The 20,566-nt window shown below is 43.8% G+C and overlaps 1 protein-coding gene across 3 annotated transcripts in view; it reads right to left on the bottom strand.

Moving 5' to 3' along the window:
- Tbc1d22b (TBC1 domain family member 22B) overlaps positions 1-20,566 on the bottom strand; it is a 74,416-nt gene that overhangs the window by 28,063 nt on the left and 25,787 nt on the right. For all 3 annotated transcript variants that reach the window (XM_074082296.1, XM_074082297.1, XM_020175914.2), the window contains 6 exons: positions 16,651-16,958; positions 14,222-14,401; positions 13,631-13,701; positions 12,201-12,329; positions 10,950-11,015; positions 7,118-7,232 (listed from right to left, as the gene is read on the bottom strand). In XM_074082296.1, coding sequence (XP_073938397.1) covers positions 7,118-7,232; positions 10,950-11,015; positions 12,201-12,329; positions 13,631-13,701; positions 14,222-14,401; positions 16,651-16,958 — 869 coding nt within the window. The remainder of the gene's footprint in view (positions 1-7,117; positions 7,233-10,949; positions 11,016-12,200; positions 12,330-13,630; positions 13,702-14,221; positions 14,402-16,650; positions 16,959-20,566) is intronic.

Here is a 20,566-nt window from a genome sequence, read left to right on the forward strand (position 1 = left end):
TTGAAAACAAAAGCAGGGCACATGGTGAGCCCTTCTGTCTCTGACTTCCTCATACACATTACTTGGCAGTTGTGGGAAAGCTCTTATCCTGATGGTGCCCACACTGTCAGTTACACTGGACCTTATTATATTCAGAGTTAAAGTGGTGATACTGCCTAAGCCCAAAAGACCTTGAGGTGAGAGTCTGGAGGTTACCACAGTGACCCTCAGGCACTGTCACCACTAAATGCAAACGAAACTGGCTTATCTGCAGAGGACCCCATTTTTATGGAAGCATCTGGCTCAGGCTGATAAAGAAGCTGTGTGGGAGCCAGGCTAGCCATAGATGACTTCTCTATCAACTCCCTGTTTTCAACTATTTTACAACAAACATATACAAAGCAAACTCAGGTACTAATTTATAAAAGAGGCAGAGGTGGTAGAGAACAGACAGGGGAAGAGGTATGAGAGAGGCCAAACAACATCCTGGTGGCATGGCGATCCAGTAGCTCTACCAAGGCAGATCCCCCATGCTGTGGTTCAGTAAGATCTCCCCAGGATGAAGGGGGTACCTGTTGGTCTGTGCCTTAAGGATACCTCAGGCTCCTGCAGCAGGGAGATCACATCAGAGGGCTCACGGCAAGAAGCCTGGCATAGCAGCTACCTGCTCAGGATGTGGTACCATTGGAGAAGTAGAAAAAGGCAGTTTTGCCAAGACAAGAAGCCATGCTTAAGACCAAAACAACCTTGCATCTCTGTTCAAGAAAGGCCTTGAAGCTTGAGAGAAGTCTGCCAGTCTTGTTTCTTCAAAGCTTAATTTATATTCAGCAACTGATGAATAGATAAATATGACGTGGGAGGGGCTGGGGTAGAACTCAGAGGTAGAGGGCTGACCAAGCATGCTCCAGGCCCAGAACCACACGAACAAAACAAAACAGGAAAAAAGGTGCAGAATGTCCATGCCATGCAATATTTGGCCACAAAATAAATTATGTATTGGAACATGCCACAATATTGACAAACCGTGAAGAAGCAAATCCATAGACAGATTAATGGTTGAGTAAGGGTAGAAGGGATGGGGGCAAGGGGTGATGGATAAAGAGTACAAGGTTCTTTTTGAAGTGATAACATGTTCTAAAGTTGACTGCAGTGGTGGTTCTATAACTCTATAAATACATTAAAACTACTGAATTGTACACTCCAAATGAACTGTGTGGTATATGAATTATATCTCAATAAAACTGCTGTAAAAAATGTATTGCAATAGCAGTAAAATCCTAGAGGGGCCATGCAGGTGGCTCACACCTGTAATCCTAGCTACTCACAAGGGAGAGATCAAGAGGATCGCAGTTCCAAGCCAGCCTGAGCAAATAGTTTGCGAGACCCTCTCTCAAAAAAATCCATCACAAAAAGGGGTGGTAGAGCGGTTCAAGATGTAGGCCAAGTTCAAACCCCAGCACTGCAAAAACAAAAAAAAAATCCTAAAGGGTCTCTCACCTCCTGAGTTTGACAGGTTGACTCTGAAGTTCATCTGGATGAACCTGAAGGACATTATACCAAGTGAAATAAGCTAGTTACAGGAGGACAAATGATGATGATTCCACTGTAAGGCATCTACTCACAGAAACAGCAGAAGAGTGGTAGTTACTTGCTGGACAGAAGATAGGAAGTTTCAGAGATGTGATGTAACACTGTGCCAAGAGTTGACAATATTGTGTTGTACTCTTCAAAATTCATCAAGGTAGACCTCACGTTAAGTGTTCTTATCTTAATGAAATGTTTTAAAAAGATAAAAATAAATAAGATTTAATAAAGTTCATCTGGAAGAAGAGCCAGAACAATTTTTTATAAGAATAATGAGGATGGCCTGAAATTGACACACACACACACACACACACACACACACGCCATCCCTTAAAGCTCAAAACAAATCCAAGCCTTGTGGTACCTGGATAGGATAGGAACAGGAATAAATGAAACAGAACAAAGAAGTAGAGCCATAGAAATAAAAGAATTTATACAATATTATGAAGAGAGATTTCTGTATGTGAAGAAAGGATGAACTATTTATAAATGGTGTTGAAATAATTAGCTATCTAATTGGAATAGTAACTTTCCATCTCAACCCCTGCCATACAGGAAAATAAATTACTAATGGGATTTTAAAAGTCAAATGAAAAACAAACCCACAAGAGTATCAGAAGAAATTATGAGAGTATTTTTATAATCTTGGAGTAGGGAAGGAAAGATTTCCTAAGTGAAATACTAAATCCAAAAACCCTAAAGGAGATTTTTCCTTTCTAGATTTCCTCGTGATTTACAAACACATGTTCACTTGTTTCTGAGTCCCCCCACTAAACAGGAGGCTCCTCAGGGCACCTTTGGGCCACATCTATCTCTCTTCCTGGGCACATAGGAAGAGCTCAAAAAAATATCTGTTGGATGGATAAATCTGACCACATAACAATTAGTAAGCTCAGTGGAAGGAGGCATGATAAACAAAATTAAGAGACAAATGATAGCCTGGGGACTCCACTGGTAAGAAACCTGCGTAGCAAGCAAAAGGCCCTGAATCCAAACCCAAGTACAGTCCCTCCCCAAAAAAGGCACACTAAGTGATGGCCTAGAAGAAAATACCAGGTTGAGCCATATAAAATTTCTATGTTTAGGGAGTCAAAAACAGTTGAATATTGGCAATTTCATGTGGCTCAACATATTTTTGACACATACCAGATGAAGGATGAATCTACCTAATCTATTAAAATCTCTTACACAACAAGACAAACCAATAATTCATTAGATTACAGGACTGGGCATGGTGCATATCTGTAATCTCAGCACTCGGGAGGCAGAGGCAGGAGGATTGCAATTTCAAGATCAGGCCTGGGCTACATAGCAAGACCCTGTCTCAAAACAAAAAACAAACAGACAAAAAACCCCAAAACAATAACAACAACAAAATGGGTAAATGATTTAACAAGCAGAGCACAAAAGAAACAAATGGTAATACATATAAGAAAAGATGATGCCCAATTTCACTGATAAGTAAGGAGAAACAAAAACTGAAACACAAATCATAGCATGTGCCAGAGTGATGAAACATGACTACACCAGGGGCTCTGGTTTTGCTAAGGAGGTGAGGAAGATGCAACCACACATTAGTTGGCTGGAGTAGACACTGGTGCAAACTTTTTTGGAGTATAACTTAGTAGTACTTACTTGATGTGCTCTTAGGACTAGAAATTTCACTTCCATAATCCTTTAAAATATATATTTTAACATAAATGCACAAGAAAGTATAAAGATATTCACTGCAATGTTATTTATAATAGCTAAAAATTGTAGGTAACTTAAGTGTCTTTCTACAGAAGAAGAGTTAAGCCTAATTATGAAAATAATGTCATTGTGGAAAATAACAAAGTATACTTGGCTGTCCACACTTGGAAAACTGGGTATGAAATTTTTAAATGAAAACAAGATATAGGGAAGTATGGGTAATTTGAGCCCATTTCTCTGGACACAAAGAAAAATAAATGTGGAAGCAAACAAACCAAAAAGTTAATAGTGGTTGTTTCAGGTGGTATGTGTACAGTAACATTTCCATGTTGTTTTGACTTTTAAATGAGCAGTACATCTACCAACTTTTTTTTTTTTTTCCTTTTTTGGCAGGACTAGGGTTTGAACTCAGGGGTTTGAACTTGTGCTTGGCAGGTAGGCACTCTACGCTTGAGCCACCCCTTCAGTCCTTTGGCTCTGATTATTTTGGAGATGGGATCTTGTTTTTGCCTAGGTGGGCCTATATCACAATCCTCTCATTCTATTCTTCCTGCCATTGTTGAGATGACAGCCATGTACCACCACACCCAGCTTTTTTCCCTTGAGATAGAGTCTCACAATTTTTTTTCCCTGGGCTGGCTGGAACCATGATTCTCCCAAGTAGCTAGGAATATAGGCATGAGCTACTTGGTGCCCAGCAGTTTTGTTTTTTTTTTAAAGGAGCCAAGAAATGTGCTGCCCACTTTGGAGCAAAGAATATTGTAGAGAGAGCCATTACACATCCAAGGACAAGGATCTAAGTTGAGATACCACCAAGTCATATAATGAGCACAGGTATTCAAGTCAGAAAATCTGGGTTTGAGCATGGGATGCTCATCAAGCCTATGACTCTTGGACATCTCACCTATAAAATGGGTTGATACATCTACCTTAAAGAGATAGTGTGACCTACTAAGTGAAATTGGATATTCAAAGTACTTCACAAATGGCAAAGTGCTTCAGAAATCAGGGTAAAATTACTGCTTGGCATGGCAAGGACCCAGCTTGAAAACCAGAAAAACAATACCTATACCTACTCCTACGGGGAAGAAGAGAAATGGCTGGGAACCGACCATTAAAAAAGACTTATCAACCAACTATGTACCATGTGGGCCTCATTTGGCCCCTATTCAACAAACTGTTCAATCAGATTTATGAGAACTGGAAAATGTGAACACTGGTTGTACATATTAGATAAAAGAGGTATTACTTTTTAGATGTGATCATTGTATCACAGCTTTGTGTTTCTTTAAATCCTTATCTTTTAGGAACACATATTGAAGTATTTATGAGTGAAATGATATATCTGATATTGAGATAAATTTCAAAATAATAAAAGCCAGGCACTGGTAGCTCATGTCTGTAGTCCTAGTTACGTGGGGGCTGAGATCGGGAGGATCGAGGTTCATGAGACCTCATCTCCAAAACAACCAGAGCAAAATGAACTGAAGCTTAAACAGCAGAGCACTAGCTTTGCAAGGGCAAAACCCTGAGTTTAAACCCCAATCCCACTAAAAAAAAAAAAAAAAAAAATCCCAAAGGAAGGTGGAAAAATGAAACAAGATTGTCTGTTGTAGTTGGGTGGTGATATAAGGGGACTTATGGCATTATTTTCTCTACTTTAACATACATTTGAAATTTAGCATAACTAAAGTTTTTGTGAAAAATAATTGGGCCACATCCTCCTAGGTCAGGAGATACTGACAGCCCCGTGAAGTCTGGGTAGAGGTGCATCTCTGTGCAGACTGGCTCTTAAGATGCTGTGGGTCAGCAGTGGTTGCACTGGCCAGCAGGTGGGGTGATCACACAGATACTAAGACCAGAAAGCACCTATCACAGGAAGTGCTCGATGGGGCAAAGGAAAGAGTGGTAAAATGTAAATGGTGGCTAACAAGATAATTAAATAATCCAATCAGAACCACAGCTGTAGAAGATTATCTTTAACTGGCACAACACTGTTACCAACATGTCATATCAGCATTTAGACTTGAAATATAAATTACAGATGGGTGGTGGCTCAAGTCTGTAATCCCAGCACTTGGGAGGCTGAGGAGGATCATGAACTGGAGGCCAGCCTGGGCTACATAGTTAGACCCTAACTCAAAAGAAAAAAAAAAAAAAAGGGAGGGGAAGGAAGGAAAAAATTAATTAAAGGATTAACACTTCTTAGGCTTATCCTTTAATACTGTTTATTTATTTATGTTTTGACAGGGCCTATACTGGTTTTAAACTCCTGGGCTCAAGTAATTCTCCTGCCTTAGCCTCCTGAGTAGCTGGGACTACATGTACAGGTCACCATGCTTGGCTCAAGTCCTTTAACACAATTTTAGGAAACCACTAACTCAGTGGGAGAGTGTGTGCTTAGCACATGTGAGGCTCTGGCCTTAATGCCCAGCACCAAGAAAAGAAAAAAGACTATTTTCAAGAAGAAACCTCCAAGTCCCAACATATCAAACTGCTCTTTTAATAAAGTTAAACAACACAGTAGGAAGTAAGCTGCCTCCAAAAGTTCAGTATTAATGGTGGGGGAGGGAGAAGAAGGGATGAAAAAGTCCTTTAGAAAAGCTTTCTTTGTTGTTTTTGGAAGCTAAATTTCAACTAGTCTTTCGTGGTGCTTAAGACCATCTGAGAGAGCAGGCGAGAGACTTCCATCCTTACTCCCAGCTCTCCCCTGGCTGCCCGTAAGCAGAACAAGGGACGATATCCAGTGCTTTAACTTTCTGAACCAAATACCATCCCTGTGAGTCCAATCAGAAAACCTGATGATGATGGACCTAACCCCCCAAATCCACAATCCCCCATCACCCCTACAGCCTAAAGAAAAGGGTCCCTGGTTTGGCTCTGCCACTACTAAGAAGGCAAGGAGTCTCACAATTCATCTGTGAAGTGAGGCTCTGGGACGGTGTTCTAACGTCCTTTTCAATGTTTTGGTCTTTTATTTTTTTTAAGCAGCGTCTTGCTATGTAGCCCAGGCTGGTCTTGAATCCCTGATCCCCCTGCCTCAGCCTCCCGAGCAGCTGGGATTCCAGGTGGGAACCACCACACCCAGCTCCTTTCAATATTCTTATTTGTACACAGGCTTCTCATCATCTGACTAAAGGAACAAAGCATCAGGCTGTGACAGACGGGCTTTCCTATGAAATCTAAGCACTAGTAATTAAGGAAGCTGAAGAGAAACAGAGAATCTTCAACTCCTGCTAAGACTGCTTACTTTAGGCTAGCTGGAGGAGGCAATGAAGACTGTAAGAATCCTAAATGCTCCCACAAAAGTAAACACTCTCCAAAGTGAGGAGAACCCAGAGGGGAAAGGGTGGAGGAGGAACGGGAAGAAATCAAGGTCCCAGGGCTCTCCCTGGCCCACCCATCACCTTCCATATGAGCTGGATTCAGGTGCCACAAGACCCCCATCTTCTGTGTGTCTACATCCTGTCTCTAAGACCCAGCATAAGAACTGAAGCATTGAGGCTCAACACACAACCTAAAATGCCAGCATTCACAGGTGGAGCCTGTGTCTGAGACAAGTTCAAAGAATCCTAAAATAACCTCAAATAAACCATCAAACCATCTGTTCAAGGCACAATATAAATATTTCAGCTTGGCCATTCTTTCAACAAAGCAGGTCTTTTTAGGTGAGATCTGTGATCATCTCAAGAGATAAATTCCAGGCTGCTACTGCTGTTCAAACAGCTTTTGCTGTGTATTTAAAACCACTGTCTCTTTTTCAGCAAGACATACCCACTGGCTGCTCTCTTGGGAAAAACAAACAAACAGATGCAGATAAGAAAGAGCAATGGCTTGTTCAACTTGGTACTCTGCTTCTTACCCACGTATTCTGAGAGGAAGACGACAAAGAACGGAGTGACCAGGTCATTAATTCCCTGGACATACCCACTGGCAGGGTGTCGGATGGCCCAAATAAATAGAATCCTTTCAAAGATCTAGGAAAATGAGAGAGAAAGAAGACACGAGTGTTAAATCACGAAGACACACTCCCACTCTCCATTCACCTGCTTCAGCTTATCTCACAGTTGGTGTGACTGTAAGAACAATTTATAATACTGTGGGACAAAGGATGAAGAATGTAAATCCAGAAAATGCAAAGAGTTTCTAATATATTAGTTGTTTTGATGCTTCTTACCCTTTATCTTTTCAGCATCTAGGTATCATGACATAAAACTGAGAAAAGGAAAGGATAGTGACACAAATTTATTAAAAACAAAAAGCACCAGTGTGCTGGTGCATGCCTGTAATCACAGCACTCAGTAAGTGGAGGCAGGAGAGTTGTGAGTTTGAGGCCAGTCTGAGCTACATAGCTAGTTCTTGGCCAGCCTTCGCTATATAGCAAGACCCCGTTTCAAAAAACAAAAACAAACAAACAAAAACCCCCAAGGACTGGGGATATAGCTCAGTGGCAGAATGCTTGCCTACTATGTGAAAGGCTCTGAAATCAATCCCCAGCATCATTAAAAAACAATAACAATAATTGGCAAAAGATTGCTATGGATGTCACTAACTTAAGCCACCACCTTCTCAACTGTGCACGCTGCTTCTCTATTTCCAAGACCAAGATATTAGAGCATCACAGTTGGTATCCTCTTCTCAATCTTTTTTGGTCATTATAGAATTTAGAGAGGAAATACTTCACCTCCTTCCCCTCTCCCTGCTGAAAAGGAAGGAGATCTAGATATAGTTTTATTCCAGCCTGACAAGGAACAAGTGACACACTACACACAGGAAGAAGTTCCTTTAAATATCAGGATACAACCCAGACAGCTGCTGGGGACAGGAAGTCAAACGACCCAAATCCTATGGACCCTGACAGCTGGGACTTTGAGAAAAAAGAAATCAGCCTAGGCTCCCATGGGAAAGCCTCTGGGGTTAAGCATATTGTCAAAAGAAGCCAGAGGCCTTCGTTGGGGATGGAGAAAAGATCCTATGGTCCCTTAGCAGAATCTGTCCTGTCCCATTCAACTAAACTCCCTTCTGCTTTCATTGGGCCCTCTGAGCTTTCTCTCAATCTGATGATCTCCACTGCCTGGTTTTCTTTTTTGTTTGTTTGTTTGTTTGTTTGTCTGGCTTTCTAATGACATTCTTGGCAATGGCTTTGACTGTGCTGCCTCAGAGATCCATGAGCCACACCAGAGGACGGCAGACATGAGGGTGACAGCATGCAGGTGGGACAGGAGATAAGACAGCCTTCATAGCACACAGACTCTCAGAGCTCCAACCAGCCGGCTCCAGGGTCACACAGAGGGCCCCTCCAAGCAGGCAAGGCCTATCAGGGAGACTAAGAAAAGGGAAGTGGTTATGTGGTTTTTGGAGATGGTTATCTAGCATAGGAAAGAATCTAAAGACACAATGCAGGATATTTCTCAGTCCATGTGTCACAGATAGCTTGGTCTGCTTTCAGCTATCTGAGAGAGCCAGTCAGAACAAAGTTCTATCTGGAACTGAGTTGGCTTCTCTGCTGCTACTAGACTTACCCACCTGCTCTCTGTGACTGAGGGAAGGGTGTGGAGTCCTCGTTTGTATCAGGCCCAATACTCTACTAGGAACCCTCTTACACTCCTTCTTCTCTGTTGCTAAATGATCTCTCTCCCTTCCTTGAAAATGTAGCCCAAACTATACCCACCATGTTTCAGAAAACTCTCAATAATTCCCTGCCTCTCTCTGTTTCCTTACACCTCTTGTGGCCTATGTCTACCTGGATGCCAGAGGTGCAGCTCAGTGGTAGAATGTTTGATTAGCATGAATGAGGCCCTGAGTTCCATCCTAGCACCACAAAAACAAATCAAACGAACAAAAAAAAAAATGGTCAACCAGGTCAGTCCTTTTGAAGGACTTACAAGAGCTTCTTACTCTACACTACTGGTGCTTGTGAATACACAAATCCTAGCTTCAGCGGTGGTCAAGTATGCGAAAGCTGGCTGTTCAAATCGGGAGACCAGTAGTAATGTCTCTTCAGTAAGGATGTGGACAATGTATACATGCTCACTCTGTCCCAGTAAAGATGTCAAAGAGATGCCATCTGAAGACAACAAGTTTGGGTGTAGGGAGAACATGGGATCTGCACTATAAGAAAAGTTTGAGATAATCCAGCCCTATAGAGAGGAGTGGATAGGGTAATCCCTGAAGCGTCTCCTCATCTCCTCTACTAGCATGGGAGTCTTGATTCACTGTACACAAGTCTCAAGTATCTTCCAGGCTTGCAAGCCTTTCAATATGCAGTGTTACTTAGTTCTTTGCTCCTCAGCTGGCATTTTTACTCTGCTTAACATATAGAGGAGATTCAAAAAAAACTGGAAAGAATAAAAGTTTGAGTTTCCGTCTTTGTACTCAGGTTCTACTACAAGGAAAAGCCTTTTAAACAAACTCCTATCCCCATCTTCAAGTTCAGAGGTAGGCAGCAAGAACAAGTAAAAGCTAAGCACCTAAACATCAACAAGCAGAAACAAGAGATCAGCAGGGCTGAGTCATGGGAAATTAATGGGAGGAAGAAAGGGGTCCTAGATGTGTTTTCAGCTTCCTTCGAGTTGACTCTTATAGGTAAGATAATGGTGTCACCCTCAAAATCCTCCTTACAGTATTGGCTAAGTCATGAAGGATCTCACCAGGAGAGACAAGTATATTTACACAGAACTGTGAGCGCCATCCAGAGCCAAATGCCCAATTTATTGTGAGTATTTTTACCACCATGCCTCTATTACCAGGACTGAATGCTCAGTTCAAAGAGCTTAACATTCAGCATTTTGGCTACTGCAGAGCTGCAAAGCAAACTCCTGACCTCAAGGGGTTGACAGTTACTGCTTGGCCTAAAGATAGTAGTCCCACTGGGACCTTCCAAGTGCTTCATGAACTTGTTAGGTCCAAAATATCACCACTAATTTCACCTCTGGATTTAATCCAAAAGAATTTAAAATAGACACTAAACTAGGTATTTGTACACTGATACTCATTGCAGCATTATTCACAACAGCTAAAAGGAAAAAAGCAGCCCATGTGTTCATCAACATATGAATGAATCATCAATATGTTACATACATGCAACAGAATATCATTCAGCCTTGAACAGGGAAGGACCTCCTGACACATACTACAACATGAATAAACCTTGAAGGCACCATATTAAGTCAGTTTAGCCAGTCCCAAAAGGACAAATACTATACAGTTCATTTATCTGTGGTGCTGGAGTAGTCAAATGCAGAGAGACAAAAAGTAGAATGGTGACTGCTAGACAATGGGGGATTACTGTGTAATGGTTACTAAGTTTCAGTTTGGGAAGATAAAAAAGATCTAGAGAAGGAAGGTGGTGACTCGCAACAGAGTGGATGTACTTACTTAATGCTACTGAACTGTGCATTAAAAACAGGCGCAAATGGTATATTTTATGTATATTTTACCACAATTAAAAAAAATCATTACTTCCAGTTTGATAAAGCAGAGAAAACCTAAGAACAGGAATTTTAAGATGCAGGTTCTTCATTGACAACGGGTGGCCAAGACTCTGGGCGAACTCCTCACCTCTCTAGTGCAAATGAGAGGGCATGAGAAGCACCTGACCAAAGCTCCATGTGGGAACACAAGAAACTATCCTGACCGGCTGCAGACCGTTAACAGGCCTCTGGGCTGTGGGCGGAGAGCAGTAAGTTTCTCACCTCCTGTACAAGTGGCTGCTGGAACAGTGGAATGAGGGGATTGGTCCTTGGAATGTCAATGTGAATCTGAAAAAGAGAAGCCATATCCAAAAACGCAAATGCCAGTGTGTTCTTTTGACAAGTATTTTCTTAAGAATTAGGACTCAAAAGAGTAAAAGTTAGAGGAAAGTCCACTTAAACCACATATGTGGAGCTAGAGCTCACCCAACAGTGAGGCAACCTCCCAAAATAAGCCACTTCCATCAAGAGCAGTGGGCTTCCCAACCTCAGGGAAGCCAGTGCTTCCACCTGTTTCTCTGGAGTCTGATCACTCTGGGCTGGCATTATTTACCAGGAGTGATCAAAGTATGCAGCCCTCTTTCAAAATCTTACTCATGAACCGTTCCCAAGAACGGTTGAGGACTAAGATCTCAAACTGCTGCAAAACATGCAGGGTAGGTAAGCAGAGGAGGACTTGCTTATGAAGTCATGACATGTAGAAGGTGAGGAAGGACCAGCTGGTTACCAAAGAGGTCAGTCACTATAGTTGGTTTTGACTCCATGGACTTCCCAATGCCCAGTCTAACCATCCTAAAGACCATGTCCACAGCAGCAGAGGCTACTTTAGTTCTTGGGGCTGGTTGAAGACAGCTGTCCGTCCTCCACCTTCCACCACCCACAGACTCCCCTCTTCTCCCTCTGCATGTGAGGCTGCTGGCAGACCTCTCCACAGGCCATGAGGACCTCTATGGGCAATGATGGAAGACACCTTGTTTGCGATGACTCCTGCAGACAGACAGACATGGGTGCTGTCTGGGCACTGCAGCTCCCAGAAGGACACACTGAGGTCACAGTGCTGAGGGAATGGACTACTCCTGAGTGAAACTGCCTTTCCTCTCGTGTTCCACAGCCCTCACTACTCACAGTGGGCCTGTGGATGGGCATTGTCCATGCTACCAGGGAGCTAGTTAGAAGTGCAGGCCTCTCTCCAGACCTGTATTTTCTCATAACTCTTGGGAGATTAATCAAGGTCCCAGGTGACTTGTGTACACATTAAAGCTTAGCAAGCACTTTCACTGACCAGAGCTAAAAACACCTACCTACTTAAAACAGCCAAAATCAGAGCTGCTGAATGAAAAGAGGAGATGGAGCTCTGGGGATAGAGCCAATGCCCAGCTGCACACCACAGCCTGAGGAACCGGACAACTTCTGCCAGAAGGCACACATCAAGAACATAACAACTGAGCAAGAGGCGGCAGGTGAGGGCTGTACCTGTCGGTAGGTGTCCTGATGATGTTCCTCATTTCGAGAGTCATAATACTGCTCAATGAAGCCAAAATACTCCTCCCGCTTCCGCTGCAGGGTCAACGTCCGCCTCTCAGTGTTTGCTGGGAGATAGCCCTGTGGACAAGACTGCACATCAGGTGGGACAAAAGTGGGGTTGGATATGTCCTTAATTTTTGTTTTATCCCAAGCAATGACTTGAAGCACTCAAAGGAACAGAAGGCCTTGCCAGAAGGACGAGAGTAATCCCTCTTGATTTTGGTCACTCACTGTCGACCTCTCTTCAGCAGTGAGAGCCACATGTGCAGACGAGACAAAGCGACTTTCCTGGGTTATTTCCTCCTTGGGCCCTGTACTGCGCTTGGAGCTTGTACCATGGGGAGCACTCTATTGTTCCCAGAGCTGGCACCACAGAATGTAGGTCAGTGGGAGGGAACTGGGCCTGAGTCAAGGTCTTGCAGGGCCATGTGTGTAGGGTCACACTTCTGGGAATCACAAAGATCTGGCAACTTCTATGCTACATCTGATGATGTGCCAAGCAACCTAGTACTGATTACACAGTGTTTCCAGTGTAATACTCAGAGTCACCAGCTTAGGAAGCTGAATGGAACTGTGACACAGCAGTTACAATGCCCAGACACAACTTCTGGCAGCAGCCCCCTCCTAGCCAAAGCTCCAGGCCAACTTTCGCTCTTACTCTGGTCTAGATCCCACTCTCGTTCTTACATCTCTTGTTCTCCTTCTGCTCACCAAGTCCACTTTGAACAGCATTCAAACTGAAGTGATGAGGAGAGACTCCCTCCTCTCAAAGAGGTTTGTGTAATGCATTGCACAGCAGAGCCTGCAGGGTAGGGACGGGGGGCTATTTGATTCTGGATATGTTCACAGCACCTGGCACTGTGCCTGGAGAACAACAGGCCCTCAAAAACTTCTTACTAAATGAATGAATCAATTTTACAAACTCAGACTATTCCCCATATTCCTCTTGCAGTGGCTGGCACAGGGCTCTGGGCTTGATGAAAATGAAATTAGTATGGCTTCTGAGATGGGCCCACATGGCAACTCTTCACACTTGGGTTATTCTCACTGCAAAAGGAGCCAAGCACAGAGCTTGCTCAGAGCAAGTGCTGGGCTTCCCCGTCTTGCTACATTTCTCTTCCTCACTGTTAAAAAAGTGAAATCATGACCACAGAAGCCAACTTGTGCCCTTCTCATGTGCGGGAATAAGAATATAGCCCCATCCTGCAAGGGCAGGAATAAATTCTCAAGAATGTGTCTCTGTGCACAGCCCCACAACTCTGTCACATCCCATGGGACAAGAGCAGCCTATGGAGTAACACCAACACATCCAGACTAACCTCATCAGCAAGAAGGGATGTGTAAGGCTCACGCTTCCCTACACAGTGGGTAGAACTCACCGACAGGAGTCTCCAGGTTACAGGCCGAACCTCCCTGGGAACCCCTGGCCAGCTACACTTCCTCAGCTCATCTGCAAACAGAGAACAGCCTCATTGGATTAGGTCCTCCCACGAAGGCCCTAAGACAAACCTGAACCAGCACTGCCTGATGCCTACCATTCAAGTAAGATCACCACTGCCGCCATCGCCTGCTACCAACAAGCAAGGGAAAGGCCCAAAACAACAGCCCTGAGCAGCAGAGTGCCAAGGACACGGTCCTGCAGCCGCCATCAGTCAGCTCAGAGAGGAGAGTTAGAGGGGAACTGGAAGGCCCATGGGTGTGGACTTCAGTGAGAATCGCCTAAGACAAAAGAGACCAAAGCCAGAGGAGCTCACTATGGTCTACAGGCCCCAGAAACCAGTCTCGCCTCATTTGGGACTCATCACTCGTGATACACTTCTGCCTTAACACCTGCATGTTGCTGCAGTGGGTGCCAGACCAGGAGATGCTAGAAAAGTAAAAGAAGGAAGAGTAAAGAGCAATAGCCTCCAGGTCTCTGAGAATCCAGTCACCAAGAGCTCCTACCATGCCCGGGGCTCACAGGAACTCACCTAAGTCAGTGTTGTGGCTGGAGAGAAGCTGACGGAATTTTTCTAGACGGGTTTTCTCCCGGACTGTCATTGGGGGTGCGCCAGAAGCATTCTGGTCGGAGATCCGGGCAACGAGGGGGATGATGGGCCGGAGAGGGAGTGACTGTTGTTTGTGGAGTGGGTTCCTCAGGCATGTGTCACCTGAGATCATTTGAAAGAAAAAGAGAAAAGCTGTATGAAGAGCATAGGTTCTGAGAAAACTCAATTCTGCCTGTCGGGTATGATCCCTCCTTCTCCAGAGTAGGGCTGTACCTGTGTGCACCACCTGAGGCTCTAGCTGAGCTCCGTGCATGTGTGTATATTGTCAGATGAAGGCAATTCATGTGCTACCAGACTGCAGGTGCTGCAGCCACTTCTGAGAACTGGGGTGGTGATGCCAAGGGAAATCAAATGCTTTTTAATCTCAACCTGAACTTTCTTCAGTGCATCCAAGAGAGTCCGGTGGCCAAAGTCTGAGGCAGCGCTCTCCTTCCCTTTCCACACCACCAAGCACAGCACAGGTGCGGAATGGCTACCCCAAGGGCTAGGGGACCAACAGCTCGGCACAACTCTAAACTGTTCTAGGCCCACCAGGAGGCCCTGCACAGCAGGTGAGGGGCTCTGGCCAGAACAATTCCTCTGTGCCCCTACCCCCATTTCCCACCAAAATGAACCATATTTGGATACTGATATGATATAACTGAGGCACAGAACACAGACTCAAGCTGACTTGGTGTCTCGCTCTAAGTCAGATGGTGGTAGAGGAACGTACAGTTCAGGACTAATGCTTATTGAGTGCTTACTATGTATCAGGCATCCTGCTGGTGACTTTTAAACATTATCACTCACTCATCTGATCCTTGCAACATATGGTAAGAGTTTTTAACTATTTTCCAGAAGAGGAAACTGCAGCCTGGAGAAGTAACTGTGAAAGTTGAGGTGACATCTTAGGTATATCCGACTCCAAAACCCTTACTTGTTTAATTGCCACAGAGAAAACTGAGGTTTTAATTATGACTATCTTTTCATATTCTTAACCTATCTGGGCCTTAAAAAGCAGTGGTTATGACAAATATTTAACAGTGAATACTAGTCAACCAGTACTACTAGAAGGTTTGCAAAAACAACTGCCACAGGTCCTTGCCTGGGATGCCTAGAAAATGCATACCAGGGCCAGGGATGTAGCTCAGTGGTAGAGCAATTGCTTAACATGAACAAGGCCCTGGGGTCAATCCGTAGCATCAGGGGGGAGGGGAGAGAGAAGGAAAGAAAAAGAAAATGCAGACCTCACACTGCAAAGCTGAGACAGACATGCATCTCTAATGCTAGCTATTAACAAACAGACACACACAGGAGGGAAGCTCTGTAAGGGAAATGTGCTGGGGGTGGGGGGGGGTCCTCACTGCACAAAGGCAACTCATCACAGATCATAGTGGGGGCATTCCTTCCGCTAGGAACCTCTTGAGCCCCCCCAATCATGGCATGTGGACACTTCCCACAGCCTGTAGCTGTAGTCACCTGGTCAATCAACACTGAATGCTTGTCAAGGTCCAGCACTGAGGTTTCAAGCTGGGACCAGACTCCATAATTGGAAAAACAACTGTGTAAAGACCTTACAGTCTAACTGCATAACCATGTGCTTAGTCTGAAGCAATAAAAGAAATTCTCTACGAACATGAGCTAGGACACACTCCAGACTCTGACATTCTACTTTCTTTTCATCTATTACCAGTGAGCTGTTTTAACTTTTGCTACAATGATAGCTCTTCCCTCTCCTGCTCAGAATAACCGACTTCCATAAAACCTTTCAGGACAGCAATAAACACAGCAATGGGTATATCAATCTATACAATGAAAGTCCCAGACATCTAATACCGCCATCAGCCCCACCAGCTACGAGGCCAGTTTCCTGAAAAAACATAGAACAGACCTCTCCTCCCACCCACCCAGTCTAATGGTCAGAGGGCTGTGACCTGACACCTTCTGGCTCCCTCCCACAGAAACAGGAAAAAAACCCACCTTATGTCAAGGAAGTCAATCAACAGTGCCATTAACAATTTTAAATACATTAGTCAATATTCATAAACCTGACAGTCCTAAAGCAGTATGAAGTAATCAAACCACAAAAGTTTTGGATCCCACCACAGGGAAGGGAAGAAGAGAAGAGGAAGAGAATGGTAGGCAACATTTGGGTGTCAGGAAGTAAAGGCCCAGGTCACAGGGCTAAGCACCCACCACAGAGGGAGGGGCAAGTTTGTGACCATTAGGCTCGCTAATGTCCTACTTTAGGCTTTAGCGCACTTTTTATCATCCAATGGAAGATGTGAGTGATGCCCTAAAGAAAAATTGCTTTTATTTAAAGTGCACTCTGCTGAGAAGGATGACGCTATGGCAGAGCAGGATGGACTTACTGGAGTTTCTGGATAGCTGGGCATCACTGCTGGACTTGATCACCTTGTAGTTGGCAGGGACGTCAGATGTTGTTGACTGGGATCGTTCTGGCTTTACCCTCAGCTTGCTGTGGTTTTCCAGGACTTGGGCTGCAGTTGCCAAAGCAACTTTTGAGTTCAGAGTTTGGAAAGAAGGTGAGGAAAAGTCCTCTTCCTCATCATCGCCAATATCCCAAGCATCACTGGTATTCCGGGCAAACTCATGAAAACTGGAGGCCTTTTTACTCTTCAGAGGAACTGTGTTGACTTTTGACCGTTCTTTAATGAAGCTTCAAGAAAGGAGACAACATTACCAAGGAGTGGTCTGACACATCCGACCACCTTCATTAGCTTGCTTTATAATATTTATAATACAACAAACTACCCATATGTGATTATTACCTTCTTTGAACAAAACTGCTTGTCTAAATACATCCCAAACAGACCCGTGTAACAGACAGAGGTAGTGGACACAGCAATGGTCAGCAAGTCTTCCAAGTGCTCCTCTGTATTTCCCAGTGCCCTTGCACTTAAGCGAGGCCCTGTGAAGGGTTTTGGCTGAGGGGCTGAGAGGAGAAGCGAGGCAGTCACTTCCAGGCCAGAATATAAAAGAACAGGTGTGAATTCTCCGTGACCTCTCTTCTGTCATGATGACTGGCAAGGTTCCACATGGCAGGGCCTCCCTTAACCTGGGTAACTGAGTGACTATGGAGCACAGCCTGCCGTCCACCCTTACCCTATCCCATTTTGGACACAAGCATGAGCAAGAAACAGACCTTAAATGTGTTAATCCACTGAGATTTTACAGTTAATTTGTTATGGCAATATGAACTAAACTAGTCATTAGAGCAGGACATAAACCACTAATAGAAAAGGAGATGTTTTTAGGTTGTCCACATATGTAGCAATAAGCAAGAAATTCCAAAATGAAAACATTACTTTTTAAATTCTGTTAAAAGTCCACTGTCAGCTGGCTGCTGGTGGCTCATGCCTGTAATCCTAGCTACTCAGGAGGCAGAGATCAGGAGGTTCACAGTTTGAAGCCAGCCTGGGCAAACAGTTCTTGAGATCTTAGCTCAAAAAAAACCCAACACAAAAAAGGCTGGTGGATTGGCTCAAGTGGCAGAGCACCCATCTAGCAAGCTCAAGCAGTAGAGCACCTACCTAGCAAGCGTGAGGACCTGAGTTCAAACCCCAATGCCGCTTAAAAAAAAAAAAAGGCGAGACCCTGTTCAAATCCCTTATTCAAAAGACAGCTTGTAGATACAAATTGAAAGGATACATTCCAACATAATGAGTAGGGAAGCAGGGAGGAAAGGCTGTCCTCCACTGAGTCACAAAGATAGAAGGGAAAAACAAAACCTGTGAAAACTGATTAAAAAGGCAAGAGGAGGGTGAGTGAGCACTAGAGGGTGGATTTAATCAAAGCACATTATATGCACATGTGACAATTCACAACAAAACCTGCGTACAATTCACACACACTAACAAAAGGAAGAGGAGGAGGAGATATGGTTCGAGGCAGACCATTTTGAGGCTCCAGAAATTATTTTAGGGACACCTACCTGGCCCACAAAACCCAAAAATCAACAACTATCTAAAATGTTAGCTTTGTTGTGAGGAACGTAGTTTTACGGAGGAAAGGGCTGGCATCACTCAGAAGATGGTAGGGGTCTGAAGTCAGAATAAAGTTGGTGAGAGCACCCACAAGGATGACCTGACTTAAGTCAGGTCTACTTGATCCCAGAGCCAGCTTACACTCTGACCGAAAAAAACTAGTTAAAAAGAAGAAAAAGAAGAGGGTGGAGGCAAATGAGATCTCCAGCCCAAAAAGAGGGGACAAGCACTCTCTTAGCTGGTAGGAAACTTGCTGCCATCAGAATGGGCTTTGTGGGTCAGACTTAGGAAGCCTGAAAGGGAAGAGACCACTTCTAGGGATGGGGTCCCCTCCCTGTTGACTCTAATAGTTGCAGCAAAAAGTTAATGCAGGTAGTTCTAGTTGGAGTTTCTCCTTTTAATATGGCCCAACAAATTTATTCCTAATCCAAGGTACAAAAATGTCATAGTGTGGCTTGAAATTTAACCAAGATTGCTTAAACACAACTACACTAAAGTTACAACAAACCAGCCTCTGATAAACCCCTTCCCCACACCTCCTGCAAACTATACACCAAAGTGTAGTCTAGAAAGCCCCTTCACAGATACCCACGGATCCTCACAGCAAGTCTGTGAGCGAGCCTTCTTATCTCTACCTATGGATGAGGAAACTAGGGCTTAGAAAGATTAAGAACTTGCCAAAAGTCATGGAGCTAGTAGGTGGCAAAGAAAAAAGATCCAAGAAGTCCAGATGACACTAAAAACCCTCAGAGATGTAATAAATGGCACATTTGAGTGAGACCTGGTGAACAACATTTTGAAGAAGAGTGGTCTCAGGTTTTACCAGTTAAGAAAACAAAAAGCTGGCCAGGCACAGTAGCTCATGCTTGTAATCCCACCTGCTCAGGAGGCAGAGATTGGAGGATCAAGGTTCCAGGCCAGCCCAGGTAAAAAAGTTCACAATACCCCATCTCAACCAATGGCTGGGCATGGTAGCAAACACCTATCATCCCAGCGTAAATAGTAGGATCACAGTCCAGGCCAGCCTGGGCAAAACTCTATCTCAAAAATAACTAAAGTGGCAGAAAGCCTGTCTAGCAAGCTCAAGGGCCTGCACTCAAAATCAAATACCACCGAAAACCAAAACGAATCACAAAAGACTAATCGTTCCATTTTAATGAAATGGTGGTTCACTTAATAGAATGTTTTGGTTGATGTAATATTTGTGCATGTTTATGAGGATACAATAGAATTTTTAGAAAAAGGTTTGACACTGGTAAGTGAAAAGGAAATTTAGAGGTGGCACAGACAGTGTATACACCTGTGAGTAAATGCAAAAACGATAAAATAAAAAGAAAAAAAAAAAGGAAATTCAGTAACATTCAAATAAATCCAGTCATGTTATCACTGGTGTGGCTTCACCTGAACTAGTTTTTGAACTTGGAAGTAAGACCTATCGTACTTCAGCATCAATTCAGAAAACAAGACATTTAGAAGCTTGTCACAGCATCACGTGGCCATGGGGCTGCTCACCAATGAGACTAATTTTATCTGAGCTATAAAAATCATTGCAGGCAATATTACCACTAATAGTAATAATCTGGCAAGCTGAAGTCAATATACCTGGACAGGGAATGACTTACTGTGCTCAGGCAGTTTAGGTAATTGAAGACCCTGTGTAAAGGCTTTTGCCTGGTGGGGGTTAACCACACAGTAATTAATGAAGGTGTGGAGCAGAACATAACCATGTAATGGAGAAAGCAATAAAAATGTCCCAACAAAGGTGTGACATGAGTGCGGTAAATGTTTCATAGCAGCAACCTGCACCTGTAAAGCAGACTGGTGGAAGGAAATGTCCCATGTTTAGCGTGTTCATACCAAGTTGGCACAGAGACAATTAAATTCCAACCAACTTGCAAAGCTAAGTGAGTACTTCTCCTCAAAGTATGACTGCAGCTCTGCTGCGTGATCAATGAAAGTGTTCATGGCTTCACATAATGAGCGGGCGAGAAAACAAAAGCATGTAAAGTCTGCTTTGGCCGTTTGGGAAATGGTGATATGACTGACGATCTGCACTAAGGACAGAATGGGGGAAACTCAGTTAATGAAAGATGCAGGCACGGTATGGTGACCCTGACTGAAATGTAAACTGACAGTATACCCTACTGCCTAATGGATGGGGGGACAGATGGATTTATATGGTACTTGCACGTCTATGAAGGCAATTATAAAACTTGCTGGAATGGATCTTTCGATAACCAACTCCTGGCTCTGATGCAACTGCTTCTGGCTACAAGAATGC

The sequence above is a fragment of the Castor canadensis genome, chromosome 8 (assembly GCF_047511655.1).
Source record: "Castor canadensis chromosome 8, mCasCan1.hap1v2, whole genome shotgun sequence".
Lineage (NCBI taxonomy): Eukaryota > Metazoa > Chordata > Mammalia > Rodentia > Castoridae > Castor > Castor canadensis.